This window comes from Balaenoptera musculus, chromosome X, assembly GCF_009873245.2.
Source record: "Balaenoptera musculus isolate JJ_BM4_2016_0621 chromosome X, mBalMus1.pri.v3, whole genome shotgun sequence".
In the NCBI taxonomy this organism is placed as follows: Eukaryota; Metazoa; Chordata; class Mammalia; order Artiodactyla; family Balaenopteridae; genus Balaenoptera; species Balaenoptera musculus.
This window is the reverse complement of record NC_045806.1, coordinates 14,847,453-14,868,261: the sequence shown is the minus strand read 5'-3', so window position 1 is coordinate 14,868,261 and position 20,809 is coordinate 14,847,453. Positions and strand designations below refer to the sequence as shown.

At 39.4% G+C, this 20,809-nt stretch overlaps 1 protein-coding gene across 3 annotated transcripts in view; it reads left to right on the top strand.

The window, feature by feature from the left end:
- The window catches only part of SCML2 (Scm polycomb group protein like 2), a 106,575-nt gene that overhangs the window by 10,944 nt on the left and 74,822 nt on the right, over positions 1–20,809 (top strand). For 2 of the 3 annotated variants that reach the window (XM_036840546.1, XM_036840545.1), the window contains 2 exons: positions 183–417; positions 10,291–10,379. In XM_036840546.1, coding sequence (XP_036696441.1) covers positions 219–417; positions 10,291–10,379 — 288 coding nt within the window. In that variant the 5' untranslated portion in view covers positions 183–218. Of the gene's footprint in view, positions 1–182; positions 418–880; positions 1,006–10,290; positions 10,380–20,809 lie in introns of those variants that run through there. The other variant, XM_036840544.1, reaches the window with a different exon arrangement.

Genomic DNA, 20,809 nt, shown 5'->3' with positions numbered 1-20,809 from the left:
CCAAGGAGAGGGTTTGGAGAAGATCTTTTTCTTAACCCTTATAGCTCTTACTTTGTTCACCAACTGCTGTGACTGTTACTTAAAACGTTCCTCGCGTATTCTGGTAACATAACTGACCATTTGATTTTCTTATAGTTGATGGGTTTTAACAAAATTTTATTTATATGTGTGTTTATATATAGTCCAAGATTCCACCAGCTAATGACTTCAAAGTTGGTATGAAATTGGAAGCCCGTGACCCTCGCAATATGACTTCAATATGTATCGCCACGGTCGTTGGAGTTACTGGTGCCAGGCTACGTTTAAGACTGGACGGTAGTGACAACAGAAATGATTTTTGGCGGCTTGTTGATTCTCCGGACATACAGCCTGTTGGGACATGTGAAAAGGAGGGGGACTTACTTCAGCCTCCACTGGGTAAGGATAAACAGTTTTTAAAATAACATATTCTTGTTAATGTAATATTCAATAGAAATAATTTTAACTGGCCTTTTAAAAATCTCTTCTTCTGGGCATTCTTACAAATAGATAGTCAGGTGGTTACTGTGGAGAATGTTGAGAAAGTAACTCAGTACCATATGTTATAGAGTTTCACCTAAGTACATATTTGGCATTTGTGTTCTAAAGGTTCCCCACTCCGGCAAGACTCATTCTGCCTTAAAACTTGAAATGTCAAAAGCAGCTCTACTGGATTACACATGAAGATTCAGAAACCCTTCTGGGGGAGAAGTTTGTAGCATTTGATATGAGTCACTTCCTCCCTCAATATTGTCTAATGAGCCATTCATCATTTTTGGTATGGGGATGAGCACAGCAGAAGGGTATGATTTTACATTGGGACTCCAGTTTCAGACTTGGGAATTTCATTCCACCTATGTGGGAAGAAGTCATAGTGAGAGGGGTAGGAGCCAGTACCTGTAGATCTTTGAAAAGGAGGAGGTGGATGGAACTCTTCAGCAAAGGTTTTTAATACAAAGCTCTCAATTTTGACCAAGTTTTTAAAAGGTAAGAAGTCTGTGACACTAATTTTGTGCAAAAATTTTCTCTTTTAAAGAGTACCATGGTATTCTGTAGAATATAAGGATTTAGTTTATTACTTCTACATTCTGAGTGAATGGTGGGTATCGGTTTTTGTTTCTTCTTTACAATGCTAAAAATGAAAATTCTCTATTATAAAGCACAGTGAGAGAATGGATTTTTTTGTCTCCTACTAGTGAAAAATTCCCTGGGAACCAAAAATGTAAGATAATAATAACTACTCTTTTAGCAATATCTTTTTATACTGTCCTTGCTGTAATTGTTACTTATTCCTAATTTGGTTTAAAATATTTGAAAAAACTAATCAGAGATGTGTTATTCCAAGAAGATGGTTTAGGGTGTATGTGTTTTATGCTTTTCCCCTTTTCTTTCTTCATATCATTCACATTTTTTGTTGTTTATTTTTATAATATTTCTTAAATCATACAGAATTCTGTAAGAGACATAATATAAACCTGAGGCTTAGTGCTTCCCTGTTTGGATTTTATTTCTCTGTTTACAGCATGATACTATGTGTTTGTATTTTGTTTAAAGGAAACATAGCTATTGTGATTGTCAGCATTTCAAACACATAACCAGATTTATAATCATTCTTTTTTCAAATTATTTTTAGAGTTTATTAATTAAAAATATGAAATACATAGCAATACATGCTGATTAGTGTGTATTTTGACAGCACATAATAAAAAAAATGCAATTTTTGCCTATTTGCTCATCAGGCGCTTTTGAATAGTTTCCATTTTAATATAACACAACTTATTTCGTTTTCCTTTTTAAAAAGTTTATTTATTTAAACCTTAAAGGTTATTATTTAAAAGGTTTTTTTTTTGTTTTTTTTGGTTTTTTTTGGCTGCGTTGGGTCTTTGTTGCTGCGCACGGGCTTTCTCTAGTTGTGGCGAGCGGGAGCTACTCTTCGTTGTGGAGCACGGGCTTCTCATTGTGGTGGCTTCTCTTATTGTGGAGCACGGGCCCTAGGCACCCGGGCTTCAGTAGTTGCAGCACGCAGGCTCAGTAGTTGCGGCACACGGGCCCTAGAGTGCGTGGGCTCAGTAGTTGGCGCACAGGCTCTAGGGCGCACAGGCTTCTGTAGTTGTGGCGTGTGGGCTCAGTAGTTGTGGCACACAGGCTTAGTTGCTCCGTGACATGTGGGATCTTCCTGGACCAGGGATCGAACCCGTGTCCTCTGCATTGGCAGGCACATTCTTAACCACTGCACCACCAGGGAAGTCCCTAAAAGGTTTTTTTAAAGTTTCAACATACATGGAGAAAAGTGTACAGCTTATAAACGAACACACTTGTATAACCAACACCCAAATCAAGAAATAGAACATTGTCAGCACCCTAGAAGCCCCCCATTCCTGCTGATCCCCAGTCATATCCTCCTCCTTCCCAAAGGTAACTACTGTCCAGACTTCCTAATATCATGGATTAGTTTTATCTATGTTTGAATTTTTAACATGCACTTTGATCTTTTTTGACCTTTTAATCTATGTTTGACTTTAGGCAATTAAAGAATTAAGAAAAATGCTAAATTAAAAAAGAAAATCATGGTACATCATGTAATAGGATAAGATGGGGGTTAAGAGAAAGGCATAAGGACCAGAGAATGATTCTTATGCACTATTCTAACCACAGTGTGGAGAATCCATGCTGTGGATAACTATTTATTAGATATCACTAATAATACTGATTTATTTTAAGAGAGTGTGTAACAACCCTCCCCCATTTTTCCCTAGCAACAATTATTTTCCTAGTCAGATTAAGGGTGTTTTGGTACATGATTATTATAGGATGACTTTCTGTCTGAACTTCCTTGCGTATTTTATCCTATTGATGGACCCATTGCCAACGTGATTCATGTGCCTCCCTATCTTAATGCATGTATTCATCAGGAATGCATGCCACGTTCTCACCAATTCTGGCATCAAGGGAGGCAAGTGTTGCATGTAACAGATTGCCCCCAGAAAATACTAAAACTAGCAGACCCCTGCTCCCCGCTGCACATGCCAGATGCTGTGATATTCACCATTAATTGATGAGATCTCTAGAGAAGACACCTGTTGAGTCTATTTTGATAGTATCTGATAACAAGTTCTAAGATAAGATCATTTAGTGTGAGCAAAGATTACTAAAGTGAGAGCTGTCTTTTTTCCCAACATAATGTATGAAAAATTTCAAACCTACAAAAAAGGTGAAAGAATTTTACAGTGAACACCACATACCCACTACCTAGGCTCTACCCGTTATCATTTTACTATACTTGCTTTATCACTTATCTGTCCATCTGTCCTCCTGTCGATTCATCAGTCCAGCATATTTTTATTTTTATTTTTTTATTTTTATTTTTTTTTAAATTTTTATTTATTTATTTATTTATTTTTAATTTATGGCTATGTTGGGTCTTCGTTTCTGTGCGAGGGCTTTCTCTAGTTGTGGCAAGTGGGAGCCACTCTTCATCGCTGTGCGCGGGCCTCTCACTATCGCGGCCTCTCTTGTTGTGGAGCACAGGCTCCAGACACGCAGGCTCAGTAATTGTGGCTCACGGGCCCAGCTGCTCCGCGGCATGTGGGATCTTCCCAGACCAGGGCTCGAACTCGTGTCCCCTGCATTAGCAGGCAGATTCTCAACCACTGCGCCACCAGGGAAGCCCCAGCATATTTTTAAATGCACTTCAGGATAAGTTATTGACATCAGTGCATTTCTCCTAAATACGTTCGCATGCATATCATTAACTAGAGTTCACTGTTTATTTACAGGTTTTTTCCTTTTGAGGTGAAATTTACATATGGTGAAATGCACCATCATAAGTGTACATTTGCTGGGTTTGACAGAAAACTGTCTTTCGGAAAGGAAATAAGGCAGGGGCTCTGCGGAAAAAGAGGGACTGGAAGTCTTTTGCAGCCTTTTTACCCTGCGTGTGTGGTTGTTGGTGGGGAATGGAAGCTCTCCTGGGCTCTGGCTTGGATTTCTCCTAGTATTATGGCCCATTCCCAACATACATGTGTATGTTGGTGAACCCTAGCTAGTGGCTTCTTTAAAACGAGAATTTCTACCCTCACTGTAGCATTCTTGTCTAATAGTACAGTGGATACAGTAGCACTGATTGGAGGGTGCACCAGCTCCTCTTGCCCATTTCCTGAGTTCCTCAATAAGAAAGTCATTCTCGGGAGGAGGGGCAAGATGGCAGAAGAGTAAGATGCGGAGATCACCTTCCTTCCCACAGATACAGTAGAAATACATCTACATGTGGAACTGCTCCTACAGAACACCCACTGAACGCTGGCAGAAGACGTTAGACCTCCCAAAAGCTTTATTTTATTTTATTTTATCCTCTTTTTTTCTTTCTTTCTATTTTTTTCTCCCTTTTATTCTGAGCCGTGTGGATGAAAGGCTCTTGGTGCTCCAGCCAGGCATCAGGGCTGTGCCTCTGAGGTGGGAGAGCCAACTTCAGGACACTGGTCCACAAGAGACCTCCCAGCTCCACGTAATACCAAACGGCGAAAATCTCTCAGAGATCTCCATCTCAACATCAAGACCCAGCTTCACTCAACGACCAGCAAGCTACAGTGCTGGACACCCTATGCCAAACAACTAGCAAGACAGGAACACAGCCCCATCCATTAGCAGAGAGGCTGCCTAAAATCATAATAAGGCCACAGACACCCCAAAACACACCACCAGACGTGGACGTGCCCACCAGAAAGACAAGATCCAACCTCATCCACCAGAACACAGGCACTAGTCCCCTCCACCAGGACGCCTACACAACCCACTGAACCAACCTTAGCCACTGGGGACAGATACCAAAAACAACGGGAACTACGAACCTGCAGCCTGTGAAAAGGAGACCCCAAACACAGTAAGATAAGCAAAATGAGAAGACAAAAAACCACACAGCAGGTGAAGGAGCAGGGTCAAAACACACCAGACCTAACAAATGAAGAGGAAATAGGCAGTCTACCTGAAAAAGAATTCAGAATAATGATAGTAAAGATGATCCAAAATCTTGGAAATAGAATAGACAAAATGCAAGAAACATTTAACAAGGATGTAGAAGAACTAAAGAGGAACCAAGCAATGATGAAAAACACAATAAATGAAATTAAAAATACTCTAGATGGGATCAATAGCAGAATAACTGAGGCAGAAGAACGGATAAGTGACCCGGAAGACAGAATGGTGGAATTCACTGCTGTGGAACAGAATAAAGAAAAAAGAATGAAAAGAACTGAGGACAGTCTCAGAGACCTCTGGGACAACATTAAACGCACCAACATTCGAATTATAGGGGTCCCAGAAGAAGAAGAGAAAAAGAAAGGGACTGAGAAAATATTTGAAGAGATTATAGTTGAAAACTTCCCTAATATGGGAAAGGAAATAGTTAATCAAGTCCAGGAAGCACAGAGAGTCCCATACAGGATAAATCCAAGGAGAAACACGCCAAGACACATATTAATCAAACTATCAAAAATTAAATATAAAGAAAACATATTAAAAGCAGCAAGGGAAAAACAACAAATAACACACAAGGGAATCCCCATAAGGTTAACAGCTGATCTTTCAGCAGAAACTCTGCAAGCCAGAAGGGAGTGGCAGGATATACTTAAAGTCATGAAGGAGAAAAACCTACAACCAAGGTTACTCTACCCAGCAAGGATCTCATTCAGATTTGATGGAGAAATTAAAACCTTTACAGACAAGCAAAAGCTGAGAGAGTTCAGCACCACCAAACCAGCTTTACAACAAATGCTAAAGGAACTTCTCTAGGCAAGAAACACAAGAGAAGGAAAACGCCTACAATAACAAACCCAAAATATTTAAGAAAATGGGAATAGGAACATACATATCGATAATTACCTTAAATGTAAATGGATTAAATGCTCCCACCAAAAGACACAGACTGGCTGAATGGATACAAAAACAAGACCCATATATATGCTGTCTACAAGAGACCCACTTCAGACCTAGAGACACTTACAGACTGAAAGTGAGGGGATGGAAAAAGATATTCCATGCAAATGGAAATCAAAAGAAAGCTGGAGTAGCAATTCTCATATCAGACAAAATAGACTTTAAAATAAAGACTATTACAAGAGACAAAGAAGGACACTATATAATGATCAAGGGATCGATCCAAGAGGAAGATATAACAATTGTAAATATTTATGCACCCAACATAGGAGCACCTCAATACATAAGGCAAATACTAACAGCCATAAAAGGGGAAATCGACAGTAACACAATCATAGTAGGGGACTTTAACACCCCACTTTCACCAATGGACAGATCATCCAAAATGAAAATAAATAAAGAAACACAAGCTTTAAATGATACATTAAACAAGATGGACTTAATTGATATTTATAGGACATTCCACCCAAAAACAACAGAATACACATTTTTCTCAAGTGCTCATGGAACATTCTCCAGGATAGATCATATCTTGGGTCACAAATCAAGCCTTGGTAAATTTAAGAAAATTGAAATCGTATCAAGTATCTTTTCCGACCACAACGCTATGAGACTAGATATCAATTACAGGAAAAGATCTGTAAAAAATACAAACACATGGAGGCTACACAATACACTACTTAATAACGAAGTGATCACTGAAGAAATCAAAGGGGAAATCAAAAAATACCTAGAAACAAATGACAATGGAGACACGACGACCCAAAACCTATGGGATGCAGCAAAAGCAGTGCTAAGAGGGAAGTTTATAGCAATACAAGCCTACCTCAAGAAACAGGAAACATCTCGAATAAACAACCTAACCTTGCACCTAAAGCAATTAGAGAAAGAAGAGCAAAAAAACCCCAAAGCTAGCAGAAGGAAAGAAATCATAAAGATCAGATCAGAAATAAATGAAAAAGAAATGAAGGAAACAATAGCAAAAATCAATGAAACTAAAAGCTGGTTCTTCGAGAAGATAAACAAAATTGATAAACCATTAGCCAGACTCATCAAGAGAAAAAGGGAGAAGACTCAAATCAATAGAATTAGAAATGAAAAAGGAGAAGTAACCACTGACACTGCAGAAATACAAACGATCATGAGAGATTACTACAAGCAACTCTATGCCAATAAAATGGACAACCTGGAAGAAATGGACAGATTCTTAGAAATGCACAACCTACCGAGACTGAACCAGGAAGAAATAGAAAATATGAACAGACCAATCAGAAGCACTGAAATTGAAACTGTGATTAAAAATCTTCCAACAAACAAAAGCCCAGGACCAGATGGCTTCACAGGTGAATTCTATCAAACATTTAGAGAAGAGCTAACACCTATCCTTCTCAAACTCTTCCAAAATATTGCAGAGGGAGGAACACTCCCCAACTCATTCTACGAGGCCACCATCACCCTGATACCAAAACCAGACAAAGATGTCACAAAGAAAGAAAACTACAGACCAATATCACTGATGAACATAGATGCAAAAATCCTCAACAAAATACTAGCAAACAGAATCCAACAGCACATTAAAAGGATCATACACCATGATCAAGTGGGGTTTATCCCAGGAATGCAAGGATTCTTCAATATATGCAAATCAATCAATGTGATACATCATATTAACAAATTGAAGGAGAAAAACCATATGATCATATCAATAGATGCAGAGAAAGCTTTCGACAAAATTCAACACCCATTTATGATAAAAGCCCTGCAGAAAGTAGGCATAGAGGGAACTTTCCTCAACATAATAAAGGCCATATATGACAAACCCACAGCCAACATTGTCCTCAATGGTGAAAAACTGAAACCATTTCCACTAAGATCAGGAACAAGACAAGGTTGCCCACTCTCACCACTATTATTCAACATAGTTTTGGAAGTGTTAGCCACAGCAATCAGAGAAGAAAAAGAAATAAAAGGAATCCAAATCGGAAAAGAAGAAGTAAAGCTGTCACTGTTTGCAGATGACATGATACTATACATAGAGAATCCTAAAACTGCTACCAGAAAACTACTAGAGCTAATCAATGAATTTGGTAAAGTAGCAGGATACAAAATTAATGCACAGAAATCTCTTGCATTCCTATATACTAATGATGAAGAATCTGAAAGTGAAATTAAGAAAACACTCCCATTTACCTTTGCAACAAAAAGAATAAAATATCTAGGAATAAACCTACCTAAGGAGACAAAAGACCTGTATGCAGAAAATTATAGGACACTGATAAAAGAAATTAAAGATGATACAAATCGATGGAGAGATATACCATGTTCTTGGATTGGAAGAATCAACATTGTGAAAATGACTCTACTACCCAAAGCAATCTACAGATTCATTGCAATCCCTATCAAACTACCACTGGCATTTTTCACAGAACTAGAACAAAAATTTCACAATTTGTATGGAGACACAAAAGACCCCGAATAGCCAAAGCAATCTTGAGAACGAAAAATGGAGCTGGAGGAATCAGGCTCCCTGACTTCAGACTATATTACAAAGCTACAGTAATCAAGACAGTTTGGTACTGGCACAAAAACAGAAATATAGATCAATGGAACAGGATAGAAAGCCCAGAGATAAACCCACGCACATATGGTCACCTTATCTTTGATAAAGGAGGCAAGCATATACAGTGGAGAAAAGACAGCCTCTTCAATAAGTGGTGCTGGGAAAACTGGACAGGTACATGTAAAAGTATGAAATTAGAACACTCCCTGACACCATACACAAAAATAAACTCAAAATGGATTAAAGACCTAAGTGTAAAGCCAGACACTATCAAACTCTTAGAGGAAAACATAGGCAGAACACTCTATGACATACATCACAGCAAGATCCTTTTTGACCCAGCTCCTAGAGAAATGGAAATAAAAACACAAATAAACAAATGGGACCTAATGAAACTTCAAAGCTTTTGCACAGCAAAGGAAACCATAAACAAGACCAAAAGACAACCCTCAGAATGGGAGAATATATTTGCAAATGAAGCAACTGACAAAGGATTAATCTCCAAGATTTACAAGCAGCTCATGCAGTTCAATAACAAAAACACAAACAACCCAATCCAAAAATGGGCAGAAGACCTAAACAGACATTTCTCCAAAGAAGATATACAGATTGCCAACAAACACATGAAAGAATGCTCAACATCATTAATCATTAGAGAAATGCAAATCAAAACTACAATGAGGTATCATCTCACACCGGTCAGAATGGCCATCATCAAAAAATCTACAAACAATAAATGCTGGAGAGGGTGTGGAGAAAAGGGAACACTCTTGCACTGTTGGTGGGAATGTAAATTGATACAGCCACTATGGAGAACAGTATGGAGGTTCCTTAAAAAACTAAAAATAGAACTACCATATGACCCAGCAATCCCACTATTGGGCATATACCCTGAGAAAACCATAATTCAAAAAGAGTCATGTACCAAAATGTTCATTGCAGCTCTATTTACAATAGCCAGGACATGGAAGCAACCTAAGTGTCCATCATCGGATGAATGGATAAAGAAGATGTGGCACATATATACAATGGAATATTACTCAGCCATAAAAAGAAATGAAATGGAGGTATTTGTAGTGAGGTGGATGGAGTTAGAGTCTGTCATACAGAGTGAAGTAAGTCAGAAAGAGTAAAACAAATACAGTATGCTAACACATATATATGGAATCTAAGGAAAAAAAAAAAGGGCATGAAGAACCTAGTGGCAAGATGGGAATAAAGACACAGACCTACTAAAGAATGGACTTGAGGAAATGGGGAGGGGGAGAGTTGAGATGTGACAGGGTGAGAGAGTGTCATGGACATATATACACTACCAAATGTAAAATAGATAGCTAGTGGGAAGCAGCCACATAGCATAGGGAGATCAGCTCGGTGCTTTGTGACCGGCTGGGGGGGTGGGATGGGGAGGGTGGGAGGGAGGGAGATGCGGGAGGGAAGAGATATGGGGATATATGTATATGTATAGCTGATTCACTTTGTTATAAAGCAGAAACTAACACACCATTGTGAAGCAATTATACTTCAATAAAGATGTTTAAAAAAAAAATAGACTTGCTCAATGCAGGGATGCCACAAACCTTCATTTTGTAAAAAACACAGTATCTGCAAAGTGCAGTAAAGCAAAATGCAATAAAATGAGACATGCCTATAAAAAAAAAAAAAAGAAAGTCATTCTCTGGAGGAGAATGGTAAATGAAACGTTTTTTTTTAATACCAGCTTGCTGTAATATCACAGGGAGGCTTTTAAAAAATGATTTCTGCTTTATTTTATAAAATAGGGTACCAGATGAACACAACATCTTGGCCAATGTTCCTCTTGCGAATACTGAGTGTATCTGAAATGGCACCTGCAACATTCTTTAAGAAGGTGAGAAAGATGTTATGAAAAGCTTCCATCAACTGGGCTGTGGTTTTATTGTTTCAGTGGGTGCTTAAATGCTTTGTCTTCTCTGACATGGAAAGCAAAAATGCTTTTTAAATTACTTGATTGGCAAGTGTATTAGTCTGCTCGGGCTGCTGTAGCAAAATACCACAGACTGGGTGGCTTAAATAACTGAAATTTATTTTTTCACATTTCTGGAGGCAAGAAGTCAAAGATCAAAGTGTCATCAGGGTTGGTTTCTGGTGAGGCCTCTCTTCTCAGCTTATAGTTTTTTCGCTCCGTCCTCACATGGCCTCTTCTCTGTGCATGCGTGGAAGAGAGGGATCTCTGGTTTCCCTTTCTCTAGAAAAGACACTAGTCCTATGGGCTTAGGGCCCCACTGTTAGGACCTCACTTAACCTTTATTACCTCCTTAAATGTCCTGTTTCTAAATATAGTCACATTGGGAGTTAGGGCTTCAAATTATGAATTTTGGGAAGATGTAACTCAGTCCATAACAGTGGCTTGAACAGAAATTTATTTTCTCACAGCTCTGGAGCCTAGAAGTTGAGATCAAGGTGTCAGTAGGCTTGGTTTCTTTTGAGGCCCCTCTCCTTGGTTTATAGATAGTTGTCTTCTCCTCTTTGGGAGGAAAAGATACGTGAGCTACGTATCTGCATCCTAATTTCCTCCTCTTATGAGGACATTGGTCATTTGGATTAGGGCCCACCATAATGGCCTTATTTTAACTTAGTTATCTCTTTAAAGACCCTATCTCCAAATACAATCACATTCTGAGGTACTGGGGTTAGGACTTAAACATATGAATTTTGGTTGGGTGGGGGGTGAGACAGAGAGACACAATTCAGCCCGTAACAGCAAGTCATAAAAAAGGCTCAGTTTTAATCATCCAGTAGTCAAAATGAATTAGTACCTTCTTTCTTGACCTCAGATACAAAAAGGGGTACTCTACTGGAAGCAAATGTTTGTTATTATTTTATATGTACCTTCAGAAGTGAAGCTTCACCTCAGTTTGCTATATTAGTCGTCTCTTTGATATTGGAGAAAATGATGGGACAAAAAAACCACTTGAAAGTTACTTGGAGAGATTTGGTTGCAGAAGTAAAAGAATGTTATAAACAGTCATCAGAAAGAATTTGTTATAAGGAAATACTTGTTATATAATAAAGAAGGAAAATTCCAAAAATAGTTTATGCTCTTGAGAAAATGTTGAAAGAGTACACTGTGTTAAGAAACAATGAATGAAAGCCAAGTTTTAGTTAAATTACGGGTCAAAATATTTCTTACTCTCTGTCCTCATTGTTTTCTCAGTCACTTAAATTTTATTACAACCATTCATATCAGGAATGGTAAACATTGATTGTAGGTTTTAAAAACTTTTCAGGAAGATTAAAGATATAAAGATGTGCAGTGTCAGTTGACATGATTCCTGCATTGCAAAGAAAAAATCTTTGAGTATAGCTTTGAGCAGCATGAATGCTGTAAGTGGGCTTGCCCTACCAGCAAGGGGCACAGGTGAATGCAATCCCTTTGGGCATTGTGTAAAGCATATGTGAGGATAGCTAACAACAAAAGAGATGTTTAGTAGTAGTCTTTATTAAATACTTATTAGCTTAGGCTGTGGCTTTAGAAAAGCCACTGGATCTATTTTCCTTATTAAGTTGCTTTACCAGCTAGTCACATGCCGCATGTCACATTATGTTTTTCATTTTAAAAATTATAAAAGTAATTCATCTTTGTGTGGGGGGAAAAATCAAACTATATACTTAAGTGAAAAATGAGTGTCCATTTATCCCGTTCCTCCATTCTACTGTTCTCTCCGAAATGTTCTTCTTGACCTTTATCTGTGCATTCACAAACATATATGGGCTTTTATTTCTTAAACATAAATTGGAATATATTTTGTGATTTAGTTTTTCCCCTAAAATATGGATTTTTTGAAATTTCCATTTTGTTTCATATATATTTTAGGTTGTATTGTACTCTTCTGTGGTATGGATTACCGTAAGTGATTTAACCTCTCCCTAAGGATTGATGTTTAGGTTGTCTCCATATTCTTGTTTAAATCATCTACAGTGGACATTCTTATAGAATGTTCTATAGTTCATATAGAACTTTTTACGTAAGTGTGAATGCCTACATTCTTAGAAGTAGAATTCCTGGTTCAAAGGGAATGTATGCTTTAAGTGTTGAAATATACTGTTAAATTGCACCTTAAAAGGGTGTTCCAAACTATGCTCCAGTATAAGTGTATAGATATATTCGTATTCCCACACCTTTACTAGCAATGAATATTATCTATCTTTTAAAATTTTGTGAATCTTTTTTTGGAGGTGGGAATGGTAATGGTATCCCATTGTAATTTGCATTGAAGCGATTACCAGTGAAATTGAACTTTTAAAATGTGTTTAATGGCCTTTTATTTTTCTGTGAATCGCCTGATTATAGCCTTTGCCTTTTTTCTACTGGATTTCTTTTCTTACTCTTACTGATTTGTGGGGTGCTCTTTTCAGCCAAGCTTGGAACTTGGCCAGGATCCATCTTAAATCCTCACTCCTCCTTCACCCTGGCCTCTGGATAGCCAATTAATTAGGAAGGCCCACCTACTTAGCTTGCTAATTATTTCTTTGTTGTGTCTCTTCTTTCTAACTTTAATACCACTGCCCCTTGTGCAGGCTTTCCTCTTGCCTAGACTGTTCAACTAGCCTTATAACTGCCTATAATTGTCACCCTTAAACACAACTGCTAGAAATATCTGATACAGCAGCCATATCACATCATTCCATACTTAAAACGCCTTTGAAGTTCCCATTTGCATTCAGGATGAAGTATAAGTTTGTTAATATGGCCCTTAAGGTGCTCTGTGATCTGGTTTACAGTTGCCACTTCTTGCTTTGGATTTTATGTTCTAAATTGCTTATAATAGCCTGTCCATACCATATTCCTTTTTTTAGGCTGGTTATCTCTGGTTAATCCCTATTTTTATTTTAAGATTCATTTCAGGCATTAAATCCTCCAGGATACCTTCCCTATTTTTGCCTCTGTATTCTTATACTTCTGTAGCACCTTGTGCATATGTCAGTCTTTTTTAAAAATGAATTTATTTATTTATTTATTTTTGGCTGTGTTGGGTCTTCATTGCTGCACGTGGGCCTTTCTCTAGTTGCGTCGAGTGGAGGCTACTCTTCATTGCGGTCTGCGGGCTTCTCATGGCGGTGGCTTCTCTTGTTGCGGAGCATGGGCTCTAGGCGCGCGGGCTTCAGTAGTTGTGGCTCGCGGGCTCTAGAGCGCAGGCTCAGTAGTTGCGGCACATGGGCTTAGTTGCTCCGCGGCATGTGGAGTCTTCCTGGACCAGGGCTCGAACCTGTGTCCCCTGCATTGGCAGGCGGATTCTTAACCACTGCGCCACCAGGGAAGTCCCCCATATGTCAGTCTTTGTGGTTATTGGATTATACTATTATTTTCACTGTCTCTTGGTTCCTAGACTGTGAGTTCCTTTTGAAACATGGCTTTGTATTTGCAGTGCCTATCATAGATCCTGGTACGTACTTGTTTGTTCGATGAATAAAGAAAGGATGGGGGAGTACAGGAAGATGAATACATAGAGAGGGAGAAGATAGGTTTAGTTTTCGACATGTTGAAGTGCCTCTGGGAAGTTTGAGGAGGAATGACTACCACCAGACATTAGACATAAAGTATTTAGAAATTAGCAATAAGGTTTGGCTTGGGTACGTGGATTTGGGAGTTTTTAGCTTAAACGGTAGGGATGGAAGCCTTGAGCATGAATGAGCTAGTCCAAAGAGAATATATAGAAGGAGAAGAGAAGAGTGTCAAGTTTAGAACCTTGAGAAATACCTACTCACCTTTATGATGTATAAGTACCCATATCAGGTACTTAGTAGAGGTCAGTTAAAAGGAAAGCTGATGCTTGACTATTTGGTAGATAGGAAATTCATCAGTTACATTAGCAAGAACTGAAGACCAGCTGAAAAGTGTCCTCAGATAGAGTTAAATTTGTAATTGTGGGGCAGAATATTGATAGAGTTCATTCCTGATGGCCTCGATTTACTCTGAAATAGGAAACTGACAGAGGCTGGAGGGAAGGATTCATACATAGATTGAAAGTCTACTATATTCCAACACCAAGGCAGAGAGCTTACTCTGTGGTTGGGGAGAAAGTCAGTTAACAAATAAAGTAATGAATGTATAATGAGGAAACATTATTGGTCTTAAGGCAAATGATAAAGGTTTGGAATAGCTGCCATGTGGGATGGGAGAGGGATCGACCTAGGGACATATGACAGTATTTTGGAGGGTTCACCTGAGGGTGAAGACTAAATATGTGTAGCACTACATGTAATAAGCATGTGGGACTTTTCTCCAGCAGTGCTTGGCAACTGAGTATAAATAGATAAAGTGGATGGTGATATTGAACTAAGGTTTGGAGGTAACAGAACAAGGGCAAGGGGATAAGTTGGTTTGGGGTGCTGAGAAGAAAGTGGTGATATGATGCTCTGTAACCTGGACGTGAACGGGTGTGATAGAATGTTAGAGTGTTTGGTCCTCTTCTCTTCTTTTTTTAAAAAAATTATTTATTTATTTATTTATTTGGCTGTGCCGGGTCCTAGCTGCAGCACGTGGGACCTTTGTTGCCGCGTGCAGGATCTTCGTTACGGCATGCGGACTCTTAGTTGCGGCATGCATGTGGGATCTAGCTCCCTGACCAGGGATTGAACCTGGGCCCCGCACATGGGGAGTGCGGAGTCTGGACACCACCAGGGAAGTCCCCTCTTCTCTTCTTTATACAGTGGTTCTCAACAGGGGACGTTTTGGGTTATCACAACTGTGTGTGTATGTGGGTGCTACTTAAACCTAGTGAGTAAAGATCAGGGATGCTACTAAACATCCTACACTGCACAGAACAGCCCCTACAACAGAATGTTCTGGTCCCAAATGACAGTAGTGTCATGTTTGAGAAACTCTGATCTGTATTAATTCCTTGGTGATCTCATCTAATTCCTGGCTTTAAATACAGTTTATATGCAGATGACTTTCAAATTTATATTTCCGCTCCAGACCTTTTGCTCCCAACTCAGACTTGTATATCCAGCCTACCTACTCAGTATCCCTATTTGGATGTCTAATAGACATGTCAAACTGCTCCACCTGCAGCCTTTACCATATCAGGGAGTAGCAACTATCCTTCCATTTGCTTCTGCCAAAAACCTTGGTGATTATTTCTGTCACACACTACATCCAGTCCATATGGAAACCCTATTTGCTCTACCTTCAAAATATATTTGAAATCCAGCCACTTCTTGCCATCTCCGTTGCTATCAGGCTGGAACAAGCTGCCTTTATCTCTCACTTGGATTACTGTGGTAACCTCTTCATAGATCTCTTTATATTTATAACCTTACAGTCTGTAGTCAACACAGCAACCAGAGTATTCCATTTAAAACATAAGTGAGATTATATCACTCCTCTGCTCAAAACCACCCAGGGGGCTCCCTGTTTTACTCAGAGTAAAAGCCAGAGTTCTTACAGTGGCCTCCACAGCTCTGCATGATACGACCCCTCACTATCTCTCTGACCTCGTTTCCTACTGCCCTCCCACTTGCATACTGCATTTTAGCCACACTCTGCTTTCTTGTTCTTCGAATATTTCAGACACATCTCCTGTTTTAGGGCCTTGGCCCTGGCTGTTGGCTCTGCCTAGAACACTCTTCCTCTAGATAACTGCATGGTTAATAATCACCTCCTTCAGGCTTCTGTTCACATGTCACCTTCCAGATGAGGCTTGTCCTGATTACCCTGTTTACAGTTGCACAACCCCTCCCCTACATTGCTCTCTGGATCTCCCTTTACTCTGCTCTTCTCTCTCTCTCTCTCTCTCTCTCTCTCTCTCTCTGTTTTTGCAAAGCACTTACCATTTATAACATAGAATATATTTTACTTATTATGTTCCTCATCTTTCTCTTTACTAGCATGTGAGCACTGCAAGGGTGGGATTTTTATTTTGCTAGTCAGTATATATCAAGAACCTTCAGTAGTGTCTGGCATTTAGTAGGCACTCAGTAAATATTTGTAAATGAATAAATGAAGGTTAAAGGACTACAGTTCTTATGAGGTCAAAGAAGTAATTGATTAAAAGTAAGGAAGTAGAAATTAAGGATAGGAGTTTGTGATCAGAGGTAGACTCTAGGAATATAGCTGTAAACAAAGCTATAAAAAACTCCAGGCTTTATGGAGCTTACCTTCTAGCTTGGTAAGTTTGTAGTAAACCATAATAAATACATGTGTATTATGTTTGATAGTTGTATATGCTAAGGAGAAGGGAGGGTGACATTTTAGATAGGTTGGCCAGGAAGGTCTTGCTGAGAAGTTGCCATTTGAGTGAAGATGTGGAGAAAGGGAGAGAATGAACCTTGAGACTACAAGGGTAAAAATATTCCAGGCAGAAGGGTAATGTAGGTAATGCTGAGACTGGCTTCAGTCAGTGGGATATGTGAAAAAGTAGCCTGTAAGGAGAACCATATTGTAGGTAAGCAAGGAGGGAGGTTAAAAGGCCATTCTTTGCTAGCCACCTTCTAGAACAGAATCATTTTCTTACAGTAAAAGAAAAGAGAATGATCCCTTGTTTATTTTAGCTATTGCTTTTGCAAATTATATCTTTGTGTTTAGGAAGTCATTCAAGAATGGATGATGACAAACTATATATATATTTTTTAATTAATTAATTAATTAATTTTTTGGGCTGCATTGGGTCTTTGTTGCTGTGCGTGGGCTTTCTTTAGTTGCGGCGAGTGGGGGCTACTCTTTGTTGTGGTGCGCAGGCTTCTCACTGCGGTGGCTTCTCTTGTTGCAGAGCACAGGCTCTAGGCGCGTGGGCTCTAGAGCGCAGGCTCAGTAGTTGTGGCTCACCGGCTTGGTTGCTCCGCAGCATGTGGGATCTTCCCGGACCAGGGCTCGAACCTGTGTCCCCTGCATTGGCAGGCGGATTCTTAACCACTGCGCCACCAGGGAAGCCCACAAACTATATTCTTTAAAAACATTTTAGGGCTCGAGCCCTGGTCCAGGAAGATCCCACATGCCGCTGAGCAGCTAAGCCCGTGAGCCACAACTACTGAGCCCGCATGCCTAGAGCCCGTGCCCTGCAACAAGAGAAGCCACCGGAATGAGAAGCCCGCACGCCACAATGAAGAGTAGCCCCTGCCCGCCGCAACTAGAGAAAGACCGCGCAGAGCAACGAAGACCCAATGCAGCTAAAAATAAATAAATAAATAAATAAATTTATTTTAAAAAAAACAACACATTTTAAAGCAAGTTTGTATCATTACCTTTTGTGGACAGCAGAGGGAACCATTTTGCCAGTTATCTAAATCTGGAAGGAGGTTGTTTTGAGATAAAGCCCTTTCATTTACTGTGTTATTAAAACAGTAGTTCCTTTGATTTTTTTTAAAATAAAAATTTGTTTTATTCTAGAGCTTTATTAATATTTACCTGTATGAATGAGATATCATCTCACACTGGTCAGAATGGCCATCATCAAAAAATCTAGAAACAATAAATGCTAGAGAGGGTGTGGAGAAAAGGGAACACTCTTGCACTGTTGGTGGGAATGTAAATTGATACAGCCACTATGGAGAACAGTATGGAGGTTCCTTAAAAAACTAAAAATAGAACTACCATATGACCCAGCAATCCCACTACTGGGCATATACCCTGAGAAAACCATAATTCAAAAAGAATCATGTACCAAAATGTTCATTGCAGCTCTATTTACAATAGCCAGGACATGGAAGCAACCTAAGTGTCCATCATCGGATGAATGGATAAAGAAGATGTGGCACATATATACAATGGAATATTACTCAGCCATAAAAAGAAATGAAATGGAGGTATTTGTAGTGAGGTGGATGGAGTTAGAGTCTGTCATACAGAGTGAAGTAAGTCAGAAAGAGAAAAACAAATACAGTATGCTAACACATATATATGGAATCTAAGGGGAAAAAAAAGGTCATGAAGAACCTAGTGGCAAGATGGGAATAAAGACACAGACCTACTAGAGAATGGTCTTGAGGATATGGGGAGGGGGAGGGGTAAGATGTGACAGGGTGAGAGAGTGTCATGGACATATATACACTACCAAATGTAAAATAGATAGCTAGTGGGAAGCAGCCGCATAGCACAGGGAGATCAGCTCGGTGCTTTGTGACCGCCTAGAGGGGTGGGATAGGGAGGGTGGGAGGGAGGGAGATGCAAGAGGGAAGAGATATGGGAACATATGTATATGTATAACTGATTCATTTTGTTATAAAGCAGAAACTAACACACCATTGTAAAGCAATTATACTCCAATAAAGATGTTTAAAAAAAAAATTTACCTGTATGGCTGTACTTATGTAAGAAAATTTGATAGAGTATTCATGAAATTTAGAAGAATTAATAAACAGCATGAAAATCTTTAGAGAATAAATTGCATTTTGTCTGTAATCATTTTCCGGTTTTTGTTACTTGCCAGCCAATAGTGACATTGATAACATACTGTCATATTGGGGTTTCTTTTTAGGTTATACATTTGAATCTTAAAATTAGTTCTGTTTCTCTTGTCATGACTGTCTTAAAGCTGTTTTGTAGCAGAAAATGTATATTGCCATTTGATCTTAGTTCACTTTGCTATGGAAAGTCTTACTCTGTTAAATGACAGTGTAAGGCCCTGTGATCCTTATATGTGTCTTGAATGTTTTTTGCGTTCTGTGAATGTCTAGCACAAATATATCAACCTCCATGGTTATACTTTGTAAAATCTTCCCCCCGCTTCTTTCCATATGTAATAAGTGATAACGGACCTTTGGCCCTTTCATGAAGTGTCAGTATGTGACTCTGCTTCTTACTTACCAGCTATTTATCAAATACTTTGATCCTTGATCAATCTAACTTTTGCCCTGCTGACTTTCAGGGTGGTTTTTAAGAATCATATTAAGAATATGCAACTAAAAGGACTTTGAAGGCTAAGAATTAAGGAATTTTCAGATTGCAAGGCTAAAGGAAAGAGAAAGCACGGGACGTTGAGATGGGTTTAAAGGAGGCTTTTTTTTTTTTTTAAACATCTTTATCGGAGTATAATTGCTTTACAGTAAAGGAGGCATTTTTAAAAGGAACCAATCTACCAGATAGGTTTTTTTAAAAAAATTTATTATTTATGGCTGTGTTGGGTCTTCCTTTCTGTGTGAGGGCTTTCTCTAGTGTGGCAAGTGTGGGCCACTCTTCATTGCGGTGCGTGGGCCTCTCACTATCGCGGCCTCTCCTGTTGCGGAGCACAGGCTCCAGATGCGCAGGCTCAGTAATTGTGGCTCACGGGCCTAGCTGCTCTGCGGCATGTGGGATCTTCCCGGATCAGGGCTCGAACCTGTGTCCCCTGCATTGGCAGGCAGATTCTCAACCACTGCGCCACCAGGGAAGCCCCTACCAGATAGGTTTTTAAAATTATATCTTGGTGAAAGAGTTAGTTGAGACCTCATTTACTGTTCTCCAGGTGATTCCTTGGTTCATTCATTTAAAAAATGCTTACTGTTGGATACTGTGCTGGAAATAACAATATGTAAAAGATGTGGTACTTGGTTTTAAGAATCCCTTTGTCTCATAGAGGAGTGAACACATTTTTTTTTAACTTTTTGGCCGCACCCCACGGCATGTGGTATCTTAGCTCCCCAACCAGGGATTGAACCCACGCCTCCTGCATTGGAAGGCAGAGTCTTAACCACTGGACCGCCGGGGAAGTCTCAGAGGAGTGAACACATTTTAACAGTAGTTTCACAGTTGAAGGCAAGAGCACCTCTTTGGTGGGCCTTGGAGTGGGCATGCATTGGTCAGGGAAGCCTTAAAGAGACCAGGAGAATTGGGCTTTGAAGTGTGGATGAGTTGGAGTTGGCCCAGCAGATGATGGGGTGTAGGGTGTTCCACAAAGTTGGCTATTTAAGTTTAAAATCTAGCTCTGATACTTATGGTATAGTCTTAGGCCACTGTGCATCAGTTTTATCATCTGTAAAATGGGTATAATAATTGCACTGACTTCGTAGGATTGTTGTGAGAATTAAATGAATATATGGAAAATATTTAAACTGTGCCTGGCATATACTAAACAATTGAAGGTTACCTTTTTTTTTATATATATAATAAGCACTCCTTAAGGTTAACTTACTTACTTATTTATTTATTTACTTATAGCTGCGTTGGGTCTTCGTTGCTGGGCGTAAGCTTTCTCTAGTTGCGGTGAGCAGGGGCTACTCTTTGTTGCGGTGCACAGGCTTCTCACTGCGGTGGCTTCTCTTGTTGTGGCTCTCGGGTTCTAGAGCGCGGGCTTCAGTAGTTGTGGCGCGTGGGCTTAGTTGCTCCGTGGCATGTGGGATCTT